General features: G+C 33.6%; 4 protein-coding genes across 5 annotated transcripts; 2 read left to right on the top strand and 2 right to left on the bottom strand.

The window, feature by feature from the left end:
* Nucleotides 1–542: 542 nt before the first annotated feature.
* On the bottom strand, nt 543–7254 carry LOC141282298 (uncharacterized). Its single transcript, XM_073814990.1, has 9 exons — nt 5370–7254; nt 5111–5194; nt 4700–4822; nt 4561–4613; nt 3603–4356; nt 3024–3107; nt 2011–2133; nt 1877–1929; nt 543–1713 (listed from the first exon to the last, which is right to left on the bottom strand). The coding sequence occupies exons 5-9, from the start codon at nt 3727–3729 to the stop codon at nt 1573–1575; spliced, it is 528 nt and encodes a 175-aa protein (XP_073671091.1). The 5' UTR covers nt 3730–4356; nt 4561–4613; nt 4700–4822; nt 5111–5194; nt 5370–7254; the 3' UTR covers nt 543–1572.
* Nucleotides 7255–7389: 135 nt separating this feature from the next.
* Nucleotides 7390–8686, bottom strand: tmem70 (transmembrane protein 70). The gene is made up of 3 exons (XM_065276443.2): nt 8385–8686; nt 8127–8229; nt 7390–7983 (listed from the first exon to the last, which is right to left on the bottom strand). Exons 1-3 carry the CDS (start codon nt 8592–8594, stop codon nt 7538–7540), a joined length of 759 nt encoding a protein of 252 aa, XP_065132515.1. The 5' UTR covers nt 8595–8686; the 3' UTR covers nt 7390–7537.
* Nucleotides 8687–8932: 246 nt separating this feature from the next.
* On the top strand, nt 8933–12323 carry elocb (elongin C paralog b). Of its 2 annotated transcripts, none has more exons than XM_065276444.1 (4): nt 8933–9061; nt 11166–11194; nt 11422–11565; nt 11672–12323. In XM_065276444.1, exons 2-4 carry the CDS (start codon nt 11191–11193, stop codon nt 11860–11862), a joined length of 339 nt encoding a protein of 112 aa, XP_065132516.1. In that variant the 5' UTR covers nt 8933–9061; nt 11166–11190; the 3' UTR covers nt 11863–12323. The 2 variants fall into 2 exon arrangements, with proteins under 2 accessions (XP_065132516.1, XP_073671092.1); XM_073814991.1 differs by having other exon boundaries at nt 8957–9057.
* A 1484-nt stretch (nt 12324–13807) lies between these two features.
* On the top strand, nt 13808–16652 carry ube2wa (ubiquitin conjugating enzyme E2 Wa). The gene is made up of 6 exons (XM_065276442.1): nt 13808–13897; nt 14421–14512; nt 14696–14798; nt 15088–15243; nt 15327–15402; nt 15752–16652. Exons 1-6 carry the CDS (start codon nt 13883–13885, stop codon nt 15763–15765), a joined length of 456 nt encoding a protein of 151 aa, XP_065132514.1. The 5' UTR covers nt 13808–13882; the 3' UTR covers nt 15766–16652.
* The last annotated feature ends 941 nt before the right edge of the window (nt 16653–17593 follow it).

The raw sequence follows: 17593 nt of genomic DNA, 5'->3' as shown, positions 1-17593 counted from the left end.
ACAACATTTACTAGAAATGTCACTCATCATTTAAAGGGATACTTAATAGACTGTACTTAATAAGAACACAGGAGGGTGCTTGCATCTGAGCTCTTCATACATATATATATTAGGGCTGGGCATAGATTAATCTCATACAAAATAAAAGTATTTTTTTGAGTTTGTGCTGTGTGTAAATGTTATGTATATTTAAACACACACACACACACACACACATACATATATATATATACATTTAAGAAATAATTTATTTAAATATCGTTTTTTTATTTATAAAAAAAAATGAACATATTAAAATATAAATAAATATATATTCACATGTAAATGTTTCTTTAATACATACATGAATGTGTGTGTATTTATATATACATAATTACACACTGCACAAACTTATATGTTATGCAAAAAAATACTTTTATTTTGTATGAGATTAATCTAGATTAATCTATGTCCAGCTCTAATATTATATATATATATATATATATATATATATATATATATATATATATATATATATATATATATACAAAAACACTTGTGTACAGTACTAAATACAGTATTTACTGACTATACCTTAAAAATGTTTGGGTCAAAAAGGGGGTTGTTTAAACCCATTATTGGAGACAACGGCTGGGCTTGTCCCTTTTTGACCAATGTTGGCTTGAATTTTTTTTTTGTTAACCTTAACATCAGGGTTGGTACCAGGCTTGCTGGACTGGTGGTAGGCGGGAAATTTTGAGTGGGCAGCCATAACATTCAATGTAAAATATATACATATAACAAATATATACACTGTAAAAATTACAGTATAAGTGGCAACTAGCTGCCAGTAACTTACTGTAGATTTTATATTTATGTTATTTACTGGCAACAGTTTGTTCTAAGTTAAATGAACATAAAACATTTTCAGTCTTTATCTTCTACAGTAAGTTACTGGCAACCAGCTGCATTATTACAGCTAATTTTTTACAGTGTAAAAAAAATTACAACAAGGGATGCTAGTTGTGTAAAGAGACACTGTTTTATGGCTGGCTTGACTTTTTTGGGGGGGATCTTGGGAGCCATTGCACACCCACCCCCGTAAACCCAGCCTTGCATAACATAAACATAACAGAGTATGTGACATCATGACTCGTGGTCTGATAGCATCTCTTGTAAGGTAATGACTCACACATTTACAAGAAATGACCAAGAGCTGCTGGTAGCTGTTGAAGGACATTCATTCCCGTGGATGAAGTCGTTCAGGGCTCCTATTTTAACCTACTTTAACTATTTCAGTCTGTTCACTTGGAAATCAAATAGCGGCCTGTTCTTCAATGAATGACAATGCTCAGCAGCTGATAATGCTGAGAAGTTCCAAACATGGTAGACGGGGGTTTGCAGGCTAAATCTAGACGTTCTTTACAACACTTTCAAAATACTATACAACCAAACAGATGCGACTGCAGTCACACCGTGAGCAAATATTACAGTTATACTCATATTATTTGACCTCTGAAAATCTTTACAAAATTACAAATCTTCCCCCAAAGATAATAGAAAGACTACGATGTATAATACATGTAGTTGGTCCTATAGCCCTCCTAGTTGTGGGAAAAATATATTTTTCTCACTACCAGAAGATTTTACATCCACAGTGATATTGAATTGTAGTGTCAAGGGTCCTTGAAGGTCATCAATAATAGTTATTGTTACAATGATCTCATATTCTCCCTGCAATGTAAATAGAATTATGATTATTAGAATAAACATAACTATTTCTAGCCAATCTTTGTTATCATACTATAATTATAGAAACAGTTATTCATGTAATATTTTTGAAGCATTGTAATAAAACACATCAATTTTTTTATATTGGAATGGGTTGATTTCTCACCGGAGGGCCAAAAAACTTTTTCAGATACAACTGAATGGTTTCATGAAGAGTTTCTAAAACAACAAAACAATGCAGTTGTTTTATACAGTGAGAGATGGTGCAATAAAATGACACAATGTTCTAATGTATAGTACCTCCTTTAATGATATAACAAATTTTGGCATCCTCACAAGGAAGATCTGGCTGTGTGTGCTCCAGCCACAGCTGACCATTGTAGTAAACAATGCCGTGATATCCAAAACGAGCTAAAGTGAACGCTGATAAACATAAAGGCAAGTGTCAACAACTCACTTGTAAGTAAGATATAAACTGCATTCTAGCATTAAACACTAACACTTTACATTAAGGTTGTATTTGTTAACAATTACGCATTATACAATACTTCTACAGCATTTAAAGGGCCCATGTCACAGGACTTTTTTAAGATGTCAAATACATCTTTGGTGTCCCCAGAGCACATGTGTGAAGTTTTAGCTCAAAATACCATATAAATAATTTATTATAGCATGTTAAAATTGCCACTTTGTAGGTGTGTGCAAAAATGTGCCGTTTTGGGTGTGTCCTCTAAAATGCACATATGCAGATCAAGTGCAAACACTGATCACAATGATGGTGGTTTGTTGAAATTGAAACTCAATTGTTCTGTAAATTATTTTCTAGCTGCACTAAATGGCAGTGCTGTGGTTAGATTAAGGGGTTGGATTATTATAATAAGAGCTCCTTATGACATCATAAGGAGAGCCAAATTTCAACGACCTATTTTTTCATGTGCTTGTAGAGAATGGTTTACCAAAAGTAAGTTACTGGGTTGATCTTTTTCAAATTTTCTAGGTTGATAGCATCACTAGGGACCCAATCATAGCACTTAAACATGGAAAAAGTCAGATTTTCATGTCATGGCCCCTTTAATAATCATATTAATTTCAGTTACTATTACATTTATAAAGGCAAGTGTTTTAACCTTAATGCATTATGAACTAACATGAATGAATGACATTAACTAACATTAACAAGAATAGAAAAACTATTTTGTTCATTATTTGTTTAATGCATTCTACTAATGTTTACTAATACAACCTTAAGTGTTACCCATTATACATTGTGATAATATGGAAAAATATGGAGCATTTATCTTTCATCAACTTACTTGGGATTAGTGTATAATTTACTGTGTACAGTGACAAGCCAAAAGAACAGGGGGAGATTTGTCCTGACAGGTAATACAAGGGACCTAAAGAGAGTTTGTTTACTGTTAACTGCAGTAATAATGATCGAATTATAACATCTATAGCTGTATATTAAATAAACTTCTAATATTGCTCTCTAAAAAATGCTGGGATAAATTAACCCAGAAAATGTTTATATTTGATCCAACAATGGGTTAAAACAACTATAGGTTACAATGTAAAAAATTAATTATGCAGCTGGTTGCCAGTAATACTGTAGAAGATAAAGACTGAAAATGTTTCATGTTTATTTAACTTTGAACAAACTGTTGCCAGTAAAAAACATTAAATGTAAAATCTACAGTAAGTTACTGGCAGCTAGTTGCCAGTAATACCCAGTAATACTGTAATTGCTACAGAATTTTTTTACACTGTAAATTATATCCCAGCAGGTTGGGTTCGTCCCTTTTTGACCCAATGCTGGGTTGAAAATAATTGTAACACTCATGTCATAAATGCAACAAAACTGTATTTGTTATTATGAATTATATCAAACTTACCATCATATGTGTACCAAATATTGAAATTTTCTGAGGAGCACAGTAATCTTTTCTCTACAAATGCTGCAGGTATACAAGACCATACCGCAATAAAATAAAGAAAAGCTAAACGTTTCCAAAGCACCATAACTATGAACCTTTATGAACAAAAGCTCTCTGTCTGAATTATTTTTTCTGCCTAAAAGCTGAGATATACACAAAAATGTATTTCAAAAATACCCCTTGTCTATAACAAGTCTTGCTTTTAAGCTCAATGCACAACTGCTAATACAATGAAGTCTATTGTAATAAACTTCTCTTTTTGTAACCATAATAGGTTTTTCCGTAGTTTAATACCAGTGGTTGTGTGAACAGGAACTGCTGAAATAAGGGAAGTTTGGTCATGAGATAAACAAGTTTCATTGCAAATATACTGAATAATATACTTGCCCATATATTTAACACGGAACAGCAATTCACAGAATTTTATTTGTTATTCATCTCTCTACAATACAAACAAACACTATGCATGCCAATGTCTGTATATCAATAATTGTTGCATTTTGATAACAATTTAATACATGAATATGTATTTATATCTGCAAAATTAAACATAAAACTGTATACTATGTGTGGCTTGCCTTTGTCACACTTGATTAAACACATTTTTATCATTACCAGTACTTTTTACGTGTGTAGTAATGTTGAAACGTGCCGTCAGTGCATTTTCAAGTTCATCAACAAACGTCCCAATGAAGTAAATCTGATATTCCCCCTGGAAAATAATTAAATAATTCAGTAAAATAATTAATCTAACACACCACCTCATATTATGAATGGTTAATATTACAGATCACATCAGATCCAGAAATAAACATTTGAGATATATAGAGCAGAAAATTATACTGACTTTATTATCCAACTATCCTTTCTAAATTACCATAATAAAATGGACAACGCATTTCTGTCAATTGCTCACCTCAGGAAAGTAATACGAAGACACATACAGTGGGAAGCTGTCATGAAGTGTTTCTATAAGAAGAACGCAATTACTAAGATGCATACAAAGCTAAAGCAAACTGTCAGGAAAAATAATCAAAATGTGAAATGTGTTGTACCTCCTTTGATGATATAACATAATTTGAAGTCTTCACAGGGAACATTTGGCTTGGTGTGCTCCAGCCACAGTTGACCATTGTGATATACAGTAACACTAAATCCTAAACGAGCAATTGCGAACACTAATAAAACAAGACAAATGTCAATAAAATACTAAGATTAAGTTGTATTTTAGGGATTACACATAAGATTTAATATAATTCTTAAGTGTTGTTATGTGAAATACATTTTGTAGTTAAATATTATGCATAACACTTTATTTAACTGTGATCTAGTTACAGATTAATTATACTTGTAAGTTACTCTTACTATCGATACATGTAATGTGTATTAACAAAGACACCGTAAAATAAAGTGCTACTCATAATTCTGCATAATTTAACCTTTAAGAAACATTCATCTAAACTTACTTGGGATTACTGTATAATTAATATTGTATGTTGTGACTCCTTGAGAGCATGGAGATCCGGTTATTGACAGGTAATATAATGGTCCTGATTAAAGAGAACGTTGGCTGTTAAATCCAATCAATATTCATTTTTAGCCTGTCCACGGCTACATTTCTAGTCTATTGTATTTCATTGTATTCACATTCGAACGTCTATGTAAATCAAGCCTGAACAAAGTGAACACAATAAATATAGGTGTTTAATAAAAAAATGAACTCACCATCATAGCTGTACCAAATGTTTATATTTTCTGAGGAGCAAAATAATTGTCTCTCAGCTGTGGACACATGAGACAGTGTAACAATATGACAAAGTAAAACTTTAAGGTATAGAGGCTTCATAACTATTAACCTTTAATGAGATAAAACCAGTGGCAATGTACTGTCCAGAACCTGGCAGATGCACAAATAACCATTCACAATGACTTTTGTTTGCAAGACAACAATGCACTGCATTATTGTAAAACTTCTCTTTTGGATCTTTTCCCTTCAATAATGTGAATAAAGAACAAGTTAAAAGCAGAAGTTTGGCTATAAGATAGAATCATGAAACAAGGAGGGAATTTATATGTACATTTATATTAGGCTATGTTTATTTACACTTTTTATAAAAGTATTATAAATGAAAGGCCTGTTTCAGTACAGCACAAGCATTCACTGAAATATAGTGTTTCAAGATCATCAAGCACAATAAACTGAATTGTCAGAACAGATACAGATTTTCATTTGATCATGAAAACATAATGTTACATAAGAAAATATAAACACCAGTCCCAAACAAAATTTAAAGCCACACCTCTGGATGATTCTGCAGCACATATGTATAGCTTGTCCTTTAGCCCTCCCAACTGTTGAAAAATGGCATTCTCACTAACAGTGCTTTTCTTATGCACAATGATATTGAAACATACTGTCTTTTGAGGTCATGAATACTTTTCACATCCATAACAAAATATCTATTCTCCCTGCAAAGAAAAAAAATTAAATCTCTCTTTTATTTCCAAAGGAATATATTTATATTTATTCATTTCATTCAACCAACTTACTTGTTCATACACATTTTCATTATGCGTGTTCCTTAGGACTCAATTTTTTAAATGTCCATGCTTTACTGGTTTGCTATTTGTTTTAGCATTGAAAGCACACTTCATATGATTAAGGGCGTTTGCTTACACACACTTTATAAACATGCGCTCAATATTTGCACTACAATAAGAGAGAAGTAAAAACTTTGTAGTATTTTCTTTGATAACATAATTTGGCATCATCACAAGCAACATCTGGCTGTTTGTGATCAAACCACAGCTGCACTTTGTAATTAAGAACAGCACAATATACAATAAGAGCAGCCATGAACACGTAATAATAAACAAAGCAAACTTTACAGCTCACCTCAAATTTAAAATAGCTTAAATGTGAGCTCAAAATCATTTATTTAATAAAGCAATCTATTATAAAATTACTTTGGATTAAGGTGTAAATTATATTTTATGTGGTCATTCTTTTAAAGATGCAGAAATTATCTATAGTTTAAAGAGTACATTGGCCGTTTAATGTAAAAATAATGACGTCAAAAAGAATCAATAAAGGGCTGCAGTTTGGCCTAATAGTTGGAGAGTCAGGCTTGTAACTTGAAGGTTGTGGTTTGAGTCTCTTTATGCAAGAATTTTTTTAAACATTTCTTACTGGGCACTTTAAAAAAATCTGCCCCGTGTGCTTGGGTAACTATTCACTGTTATGGGTTAAATGCAAAGGTCGCATTTTGAGTATGGGCTACAAAACAGAAAAATCCCACAGGGCAATCCCACAGTGACGTATGCAGGGCTACAGCCATTGTGTCCTCGAGCAATGTAACCCAAAATTGTTCAGAAGAGATTCCCAAAAGTGCAACTGGTAAAGTCATTAATACTTTAGTGATTGTCTTGTAATTTATCTTTTAGGAAAAAGAGCATTGTTTACAGTGATGCAAACATTTTCATTTAATCACTTAATATTTTACTAGTATCTAATGTTTTGACCCTAAATGTTAAATACTAATAAAGGAATTGCACAGTTATATAACAGCACATTGTGGGGAAAAAGCTAAATATTTAAAAAAGCTGAATCAAACAAAGAAGCCACAAGATGTTTCTGTGCTGTGCATAAAACAAGTGGCCAACTCTGAACCAACTAAAGTAAAAAAAATGATCATAGGTTATACCAATACACTGCATTATCAGAAACTGCTGGAAAACAGAAGGGTACAGAGGGTAAATATGTCTATTTATTTACACATTCATACAACTTTCAGCAACACAAATGGCAAACTCAATACTTTACAGTACACTGAAATTATTTAAATCTTTGAGATTTTCCAGTATATGAAAACTTGACTGTCCACCGAAACGAGCTAACTTTTATCTGGTTTGTTTAAATCATCTGTGTCAAATGTAAAGGGCCGATCATAGCCCATGAGGTGGTTGTAGTCGTGGGGCAAAGCGAACAGCATTGGGTTAACCAGCATGGACTTCTTCTTGGCATAGAAACTGGTAAACATCCGGCTCACATCTGGGATTGTGACATCACTCTGGTGGAATACAGTCCGTTTTTCTACAAGAAGGGCATTGTAAGTAATGGCCGTATATGTCTCTGTGTCCTTGTTGTGGTACAGGCGTACTACATAGCCTTTTGTGATCAGATGGAGGAGAACAGGGGTCAGAAATGTGAAGAAACCTATAAAGCCACAAAAGGCCACTTGCAGTGCAAAACTGTTTACACCGATTCCTGTTTTCAAGAGGATGTACGGCATCACACAAAGACTGAACATACTGCTGGAATAGGAGAAAAATTTCACACCTAGAAAAAGAGACGTTTAGTTTATTAACAAGTTATTTATAAAGCTTAAAGCAAAGAAATCACTGCAACCATTAACAATCTGATGTGGTTAAGGATTATGATATGATAACTGTTTAAAAATAACGACACATCAAAAGCTATACCAAGGACAGCCTTGCCCATGTTTCCTGTGTAGATCAATTCTCCATCTTTAGAGAGTGCTGTTGTGGACGATGTATACCATCTAACAGCACAGCAAGGTTGAACCTATAGACAAAAAATAATGCATGGATAATTTTAAAAAACAAAAGCAAACTCTTATTCTACTATTAACACTGCAAATGAATTAAGTTTACATATGATTAAGACTATCAAGAGGAACATACGAAAGAGTTAAATGTATTTGTATATGTAGCGGATACCTTTTTTGCAGATACTTTTAAAAACGACCTTTGAATGACATGTAGTGAATGACACTGGCTCCTTAATGGTACAGCGAGCGCGTGGACATCTGTGTAAATATTGTCTTTGCTGTTTGATGTCGCGCGAAAACCGACTTGAATGTTTCTAACAATCTGTTGCTGATTTTTTGGCAGACGACGCAGTGAATGTAAAACTCCAATCTGATACATTTTCTATGGTTTACTTAAGAGCTTCCCACTTATCAGAGGACCATGCAAACCCGAAAGCATTCTTCTTCTTCTTCTTCTTTGGTGGTTATTGGCGGTTGGCAAACCAACTCCGGAAGCATTATGGTTTTGACTATGTCATATGAGAGAGGTAAAAGATGCATAAAATTATTGAATGACTTCAGAAAATATCTACAGTTTATTTGGAATTTTACGCACATCGTATTAAATAAACGGTATCTCATTCACAACAAGTTTAACAGAATTCTACTGTAATTTAGGTTTATATTGAAATATACTGAGGGGGCACGGTAACTTTTAATTTGTAATATACGTTACGGAAGTTCGATGCATGCGTGACAATTGTTTCCTGTTGTCTACTGACAACAGAGCAGCTGCCATTTAGAGCTCACCGGAGACAAAAGTGGAAAAGATTAATCCGTATTGACTCTTTAAAACACTGGCTGAAGGTGAGTAGTTATAGCGTTTAGTTCATTGTGTATGTGTTTTTATTGTTAAGTGCCATGTCAGGTGAAATATGTATGGAAACCGATTGTGTCAGAGCAGTTGAGGTACATGGGCAGGCAACTCCAGTTCCTTTAAATGAGAATTATTGCGATAATTCACTTTTATAATGTGTTAAAACAGGGTACTAGGGAGTTGAAGAGGGTTCGTGAGTTTATAAAAACGATTCATTAATTACAATTATATCATTACATATAAATAGATCATTTTAAACTAAAAAAATACTTATTAACAAAAAACATATCGTATATTTGTTCATTCTGCATGTCATGTGACCAATACACAACTTTAAAATATATCAGAAAACTGAGAACTCATGCCAATTAGACAGATACGTTTAATGTACCATTAAAAGAAAATTACCAGATGAAGGCCTCATAATTCAATTTCATTTATATAGCGCTTTTCACAATTGTTTAATTTTTCCAAATCAGCTTTACATAAAACAAAGCTAAAAACAAGAGAAAGCACAGAAAATTAGATTAAACCATACTAGTGAGCAGAGTATTATCCGCCAGCATTTTATTTTTAAAAAACGTTTTACAAAATTCCTTGCAGGAACATTTTCTTCTATAAATATATAAACATACAAAAATATCAAATGAAAGAACAGACCCTGAAAAAAAAAACGTTTCATCCTAACCTTATTTGTTCTCTTTTCATAACCTCTTAAATATGGGTAGGTTTCTTCAAAAATACAAAATTTTGAGCAAAATGAAATAATTGCATTTTTGTAAAGGAATTCTGTTAGAGATCAAATTCAGAACGATGATGAAAACATACATTGAGTTTAAAAATAATTTAATTAGTTTTTACTTCAGTTTTTTATAAAACTTGCTTCATCTAGTGCAGTGTTTCTCAACCCTGGTCCTCAAGGACCCCCTTCCAGAATGTTTTAGATGTCTCCTTAATTAACACACCTGATTTAAATTATTAGCTTGTTAGGGAGGCATTCTGGAAGGAGGCTGATGAGTTAGTTCAGATGTTTTAAATTGGGAGACATCTAAAACTTTCTGGAAGGGGGTCCTTGAGGACCAGGGTTGAGAAACACTGATCTAGTGGATAATAGCAGATTATTGTAAAAACCCGTCAGTAACTCTTCAGTGGCAGAAAAGAGTTAATGTAACTTATAGACGGTTTCAGTAACAACATAAACAAGCGACATTCGTGACAAGCTAACTATTGCAGCATAAGTATATTTACTAGACCAATTATGTAAATGCTTTGTTAAAGAGATATATCTTTAGTTTAGACTTAAATTGAGATTCTCCCATTGATGACATCATCAGGGAAAGCCCCGCCGAGCAACAGTAACGATCTTGTTTACATAGACACAGCCCTTAGTGGGAAGCACAGAGTTTGCCATTGTCGTATCTTCACTGTAGAAGCTGGAGTTTTACAATGGTCTCCACCAATTGTATGTTCTGTTGCTTTGAAGGTTATGATGAAAGATGAGGATTAATTTAGAGAGAGAGAGAGAGAGAGAGAGAGTGATTGATAGCACAATGCGACTGTATTATCCTCCTTAAAGGACAAGTTCGGTATTTTACACTTAAAGCCCTGTTTTCAGATCGGTAGAACGGTTTTGACTGAAATTTGGACATATGATGCTGGCCTGAGAATTTTCAGGCGTTTGTTGCGTCACCCCCCACCTCTACAATGGCTGTATAGGTGCACAGGAACAATCCTTCCTAAAATGCATTAAACTTTAGTTTACAAAGACGTGAAACTCACCGAGTGGTCAGGAGTGTTCACTGATATGCTCACACAAAAATCGCTGCAAAAGATGCTTACTGTGTGCATCTTATTTTATATCTTGTAAACTAGGGCACAACAAGTGACATTTACTGCATCCATTGTCCTGATTGCTGCAAAAGCATTACAAAGCTGCATTAACTACGGTGTTCCCTGTTTGCCCAAAAATTAATGTGTAGGTACATAGGTTCTCTGATTATTACCTGGGTCTTATCATCACCCTATTATATTCTATCAAAACGTTGCATTATGTATTTGTGTGTTCACTGCTGTTTTTCTTTTTTAATATTTCAGTGAGAGACAAAGAAACGCAGTAAAAATGGGTAAGAAATTATTGACGTTTATTGAGTTGTTTTCTTTTGATCAGGACACATCAATAAAATATTTAAGAATTTGAAGCAACTATTGGTTATTGAAAATGAAGATGCTACTGCAATGTTGGGATGTTCAGTCTCCTTAAAGTTTTTGTTACTTTGTAACTTCTTATTAGTACATGGTAAGTTTTGACAGTAAAACAGGTTCTAATAAAATGTATTAAATGCATTTCTAGATACTGAAGAAAAGACCTATGGTGGCTGTGAGGGGCCAGACGCCATGTATGTGAAATTGATCTCCTCTGATGGCCATGAGTTTATTGTGAAGAGAGAACATGCATTGACATCTGGAACAATCAAAGCTATGCTTAGTGGTCCTGGTGAGTATTTAAAACAAGAAATTGTGTGCTGTGTTGATTTCAGTTCTTACCTGATTTGCATTCTTTGAATTTGTTTAAATATTAAAGTGTTCTCTTTTTTTTTCAGGCCAGTTTGCTGAAAACGAAACAAATGAAGTCAACTTTCGAGAGATACCATCACATGTCCTTTCTAAAGTCTGCATGTATTTTACATACAAAGTTCGCTATACTAATAGTTCTACAGAAATCCCAGAATTTCCCATTGCCCCAGAGATAGCACTGGAGCTTCTGATGGCTGCAAACTTCTTAGATTGTTAAAAATACAAATAGAGACTCATAAGTTCATCTGGCTGGAAAATAAATATGAAAGAAAGCTAAATATTATTGGTTCATTTTATTCCTTTTTAAATACAAAATACGGTTTGCCAACAAAAGGATGCTGTACTGAGATTACGAAGTTAAGAGTATTACCTGTTTGGTTATTTATACGATAAATCTGTTGGGGTTTTTTTCTGTTCAGGTTATCTTTTTTTTTGTGTTGACCCAGTATTAATTTTTACATTATTTCTAAATAACAAAATGCCGGGAGAAATATTCTCATTATAAACCAGAGTAAACCAGACTGAAATGTAATTTTACATTTTCATCATCTTTGTGGTAACAATTTTAAAATTAAATTGAAATAAATTTGTTATACAGTACTCTGGTCATAGAAATGTCTTGTAATTGTCAATAGTTGTTCATCAGTTGTTGAATGAATAAACTCAGCTTATCCGTTTTGTTTGTGATGTTTTCTCTGTGGATAAAAGCAACTTCTAACAAATGTAAATGCTTTTATGGGTAGATATGTGTAATGAAACCTCTTTGTCAAACACTTAAATTGTTGACTTATCTTCTTCACTTTTACCTTTACCACTACTGCTATTTAAAAAATTTAACAACACCAAGGGGTATTTCTAAATGCAGATACAGTAACAAAATTTACGCTGCTATTAAGGGGAGGTACTGTATATGGTAAAATTTTGTCATGCAGCCAAACTTTTAGGGGTGGTTTCTCGGACAGGGCTTATCCTAATCCAAGACGAAAATGCATGTTTGAGCAGCCTTCAATCAAAAAACACCTTGTACGATTGTTTTGTCTCAGTATGAACACCAGTATTGTTTTTTCGTAGGGTATGTTTTTTTATTTATTTGCTTAAATGTCCTAACATAGCCTATTCCTGGATTAATCTAAACCCTGTTCAGGAAACCACCCCTTAGAGTAATCCATAATAACAGTAAAACAATGTGTAAGTGTTACATTTTCACATAATATGGCAAGCTAAATTGATTAGCAACATTTAAAGGGGACATATAATGAAAATCTGGCTTTTTCCATGTTTAAGTGCTATAATTAGGTCTCTAGTGCTTCAATTAACCTAGAAAATATGAAAAAGAACAACCCAGTAATTTAGTTTTGGTAAACCATTCTCTGCAAGCATGTGAAAAAATAAGTCATTGAAATTTGGTTCCTCTTGTGATGTCAGAAGGGGATCTTATTATAATAATACCACCCATTAATCTGCACTATCCAACCATGGTACTGCCGTTTAGTGCAGAGAGAAAGAGAGAGAAAATAATTTACAGGACAATTGAGAATCAATTTCAACAAACCACCATTAGGGTGATTAGTATTTGCATTTCATGAGCTCATTTGCATTTTAAAGGACACATCCAAAAACGGCAAATGTTTGATCACACCTATAAAATGGCAATTTTAACATGCAATAATAAATTATCTGTAGGCTACTGTATTTTGAGCTAAAACTTTATAAGTGTACTGTACTAGTCTGGGGACACCAAAGATTAATTTTACATCTTAACAAAGTCTTGTGAAATGCCCCTTTAACGGCTATTTTTAAGAAAATATATTATGCTTCATATTGTTTGTGTGTGTCTCTTTATTTTCACAATTAATCATTGCAATTTTTGAAATTAATCAGTTTTGTTAGGTGACAATATGCAAATCTGTCCATATACTGTATATTAAAGTTATGCCGTGTTTGCATGTTTAAACTTTTTTAAATCTTTATTTGTCAAAATAAAAAAATATTCCATCGGTAGTACCTCTGCAATTTTAAACTGTGAATGTTGTTAGGTGCGTTCGACTTCATGCGACGCTGCGCAGACCGATTGGCGTATGACGTCAAAGTACCGCGAGAGCGATTGGAAAGCTGTGCTCTCGCGGTACTTTGATGGCATGCACCTAACGGTCTGCGCAGAAGATACTATACGCACCTCTCTCACTGCGGCTCCACACGTCACTCGGCCAATCGCCTCTTTACGGGGGTTTTCTATCATGGCGTCTATGCAGGTGAGTGTCTCCCTAAATACACAAGGAACTCATTTCAGTTCATAATGCTGATCGTTTTTAACATTGCTATAATAAGACATTTTCGGGTTGGGATGTTGTGTCTCTATCTGTTGCGATCATCAGCACGTTTGTTTACAGGCTAACGTTCAATCAGAGCCTAACAACTGTCAGCATATATTGTTGTGTCAAATAAAGACGGTATTTATTAACCTGGTGCGTCACAGGAATTACATAGCAATGTTTGTCTGAGCTGTACTTTTTATAAATGATGCTTAATAGCTTGCTTCAGTATCATTGCAACGCTTGATCAGCTCTTGTTGTTAGCAGTCAGCTATGTGTCTGTTTAGTTTCACATTTCAATACTTTACTGATAATATGGGACTTTGGTTAAAACAATAGGTCATATAAGACTCCTAAGTTGTTTGCTATCGTACTGTAAACGCTGTAGACTAAAAAGAAAACTGGTGTGGACCTGACTTTACTTCTCAGTTGTGTTTTAACCAAAGTTGTTTTGTTTCTACAGAAACGATTACAGAAAGAACTGATGGCATTACAAAGTGATCCACCACCAGGCATGACACTAAATGAAAAAAGTGTGCAAAACACAATCACGGAGTAAGTTGAGAGATGATTTACTATAGCATCAGGCTGAATTAGCTACATTTTAACAACATGTTTGACAGTCTACATTCCTTAAACCAGTTTACCTTCTATCTTGAATGGTTACATTCATATCTACATAAGTGAAACCAACAAGTCAATGATTATAATCTCATAAAAACTCTTGTTTTGGTCCAGGTGGTTTATAGATATGGAGGGGGCTTCTGGCACTCTCTATGAGGGCGAGAAGTTTCAGCTGCTCTTTAAATTCAGTGGTAGATATCCCTTTGACTCACCTCAGGTAAATTTGGGATCTTTTTTGTTTTTCTCTTTATTTGTCTGCTTTTATTAAGCTTGTTATTGGTTCAGTGCATATTGCAAATATTTGATTTGTCGGTGTGTACTTCTCATCTCTGCATAACATTTTACAGGAAACTGAATTGAAGCAAAAGATTATACAACGCAATTTGATAATATTAAAGCATAAATGTTTTTAAAATGTAATTAAATCATGAAATACTTCAAAAGCAATTTCCTAAATCAAACTTTCTGTTTAAATCATTTTTTTTCTTCATTTATTTCTAATTTAGGTAATGTTTACTGGAGAGAATATACCGGTCCATCCACATGTCTATAGCAACGGTCACATCTGTTTATCTATTTTAACGGAGGACTGGTCACCGGCTCTGTCTGTGCAGTCTGTTTGTTTAAGCATTATTAGCATGCTGTCTAGCTGCAAAGAAAAGGTAAACAGCATTTTATCTATGAGAATTGGGAAGGTTAATGAAATTCATTGTTATGATTGTCTAATGAGCCGTTTCCTTTTCAGCGACGTCCTCCAGATAATTCATTTTATGTAAAGACGTGTAATAAAAATCCAAAGAAAACAAAGTGGTGGTATCATGGTGAGTCTTGTCACTTATGCGGTGGTTTCCTGGAAAGGGTTTAGATTAATACAGGATAGGCCTTATTTATATTATGATATTTAAGTGGTTTTTACAAACAAACCTTTCAAAAGAACATGGTGTGCATCTTGAGACAAAACAATGGCACAGATAATATGTCTGTACAAGGTATTTTTAAATGGAGACAGCTCAAGCATGCATTTTAGTCTGGGACTAGGATAAGCCCTGTCCGGGAAACCGCCTATATATATTTAATTGTATGCTTCATGCATTAATTGTCCCAAGTTATGAGCAACATAAAGTTATGAGTCTGTATACAAATTTTATTCTTCTTTGTTTTTCTATACAGATGATACATGCTAGTATCCAAGTGTACCATTGTATTACATTAAACAAACAGACTTTCAAGATACATCAAGTATTTTTGAAGTCATTGGATAAAGACTGAACCAGCAGACCCTGGCGATTTGTGTATGAATTGGGCATACACTTAACTGTATGCTGACTGGAGAAAGTGCATAAAAGCTGCAAGAATGTAACCCACCCAGCAAGCATATTTTGATGGAATCAAGATAAGGAGCACATTTTTTTCCCAATTTTGTTATGTTGGATTCATGTCGTTTTGTTCTTTTTCATAAATCTTTAAGGGATTTCACTGTTTGTGCAATAATAACTTCAGCTTGGGTTTGAAATAAACGAAAGGTCGGTGCAAATCAGACAAATAACTACTGTAATGGATCAGTCGAAACGTCTGTGTTTGCCTCGATTGGTAATGCACTGTGGACTTCAAACAGGGCATAATTTTAATGAATATTGTAACCATAGTTTCGTTTACAAGAAAAGCCATTTAGTTGAATATTGTAGTTGGGTATGATGTATAGTACTATTTTGGTAAATGTACAATTTATGAATATGTACAGATTTGATGCAGGGTGATAATATCACGTGATCATATAATGCTTTATGGGACAAGATTTAAGCACTGTTTTTGTAGACAGACAAATTTTGTGTAGTATAAACAAAGAGAAACTTTAAACATAATCACTTTACGTTTCTCTATCCAGCTATATTAAAATCGTCTGTTTGATTTAATGGTTATATATATTCTGCGCTGGGAAAGATTCTTTTAAAAAGATTACGTTTCCCTACACTTAGCTTTAGAAAACTTTTCTTCATGGTTTTGTTTTGTTTTGACTTTATTTAACATTATTTAAAAAATGTTCTTATTAAAGTAATATATTTTGAAATGCTCTCATGTGTTTGAATTGTTTATTTAATTAAGCATATATTGTGTGGCTTTAAGCAATTTCGCATATTATTGTGTAAATAGTGATATTATTCTTTAAAATGGGCAAACTTTATTGCACAACTGTGTATAGATAAAAGTTTCGGTTTATGGATCATTTCTACACAGAAAAAAGACACCATTAATGCTGGTTTGTGGTTCTATGGTAATCTGTCCACTAGAGGGAAGTAGTGTTATGTCAGTCGATATATTACATAAACATTTATATTGCAGACACTTTTTTTTTTTAGCAAAGCAGGTAGCTAAGTTTACTACACGAAGTCTGGAAAAAACTTGATGTGGTTCCATGAAGAACCTTTAACATTCCCAGAATGTTGCACAAAAGGTTCTTTGTAGGGACTCAAGATTGTAAATGTGAAAACTGTAGAAAGAAAGAAAGAACCATACGGAAGGTTCTTTGATGAACAACTACAAAAAAAAAAAAAAAACTTTTAACTTCAAGTGTAAGTTTTAAACCAAACTCTGATTTCTGTAATGTACAATAGCTCTGGTTAAGAGCAGAATGTCAGCAAAGTTTTCTGAAAGAGTTGCTTGGTAGAAGTCATTTATAGTAAATGTTGTTTAGGCCTGGTTTCAGAGACAAGGCTTAGCTAAAGCCAGAACTAGGTCTTAGTTAATTTAAGTTGTTTAACCCTTCAGAGATCCTAGGGACATTTATTGCCATTTTGATTTTTAAACCATCTTGACAGTGATGATTGAATATTGTCCAAAATTGCCGGAGGTTAATCATTTTTGATCAATTTTAGAATTTTGGTTTCAATTTTTACATTAGCTTAAAATGGCTAAGCTACGCAAAAACCGACACATGTGACCCTAGGGACAAAAATGCCCCATTGAAAACCATAATAACTACCATTTTTGACCCCCCCCCCCCCCCTTTTAACT

Source organism: Paramisgurnus dabryanus, chromosome 6, assembly GCF_030506205.2.
Source record: "Paramisgurnus dabryanus chromosome 6, PD_genome_1.1, whole genome shotgun sequence".
Lineage (NCBI taxonomy): Eukaryota > Metazoa > Chordata > Actinopteri > Cypriniformes > Cobitidae > Paramisgurnus > Paramisgurnus dabryanus.
This window is presented reverse-complemented; position numbering and strand designations above follow the sequence as displayed.

Excerpts from the sequence above, each read along its gene's own strand:
- LOC141282298 (XM_073814990.1), bottom strand. The coding sequence starts at position 3,729 with ATGGTGCTTTGGAAACGTTTAGCTTTTCTTTATTTTATTGCGGTATGG. Across the intron at positions 3,108-3,602 it reads TATTTGGTACACATATGATG|GTCCCTTGTATTACCTGTCA; the intron begins GTAAGTTTGATA and ends AACTCTCTTTAG. Across the intron at positions 1,930-2,010 it reads TTGTTATATCATTAAAGGAG|AAACTCTTCATGAAACCATT; the intron begins GTACTATACATT and ends TTGTTGTTTTAG.
- tmem70 (XM_065276443.2), bottom strand. The coding sequence starts at position 8,594 with ATGTATCAGATTGGAGTTTTACATTCACTGCGTCGTCTGCCAAAAAAT. Across the intron at positions 8,230-8,384 it reads TAAAAGTATCTGCAAAAAAG|GTTCAACCTTGCTGTGCTGT; the intron begins GTATCCGCTACA and ends TTTTGTCTATAG. Across the intron at positions 7,984-8,126 it reads CATGGGCAAGGCTGTCCTTG|GTGTGAAATTTTTCTCCTAT; the intron begins GTATAGCTTTTG and ends CTCTTTTTCTAG.
- elocb (XM_065276444.1), top strand. Across the intron at positions 11,566-11,671 it reads AGCTATGCTTAGTGGTCCTG|GCCAGTTTGCTGAAAACGAA; the intron begins GTGAGTATTTAA and ends TTTTTTTTTCAG.
- ube2wa (XM_065276442.1), top strand. Across the intron at positions 14,513-14,695 it reads GTGCAAAACACAATCACGGA|GTGGTTTATAGATATGGAGG; the intron begins GTAAGTTGAGAG and ends GTTTTGGTCCAG. Across the intron at positions 15,244-15,326 it reads TGTCTAGCTGCAAAGAAAAG|CGACGTCCTCCAGATAATTC; the intron begins GTAAACAGCATT and ends TTTCCTTTTCAG.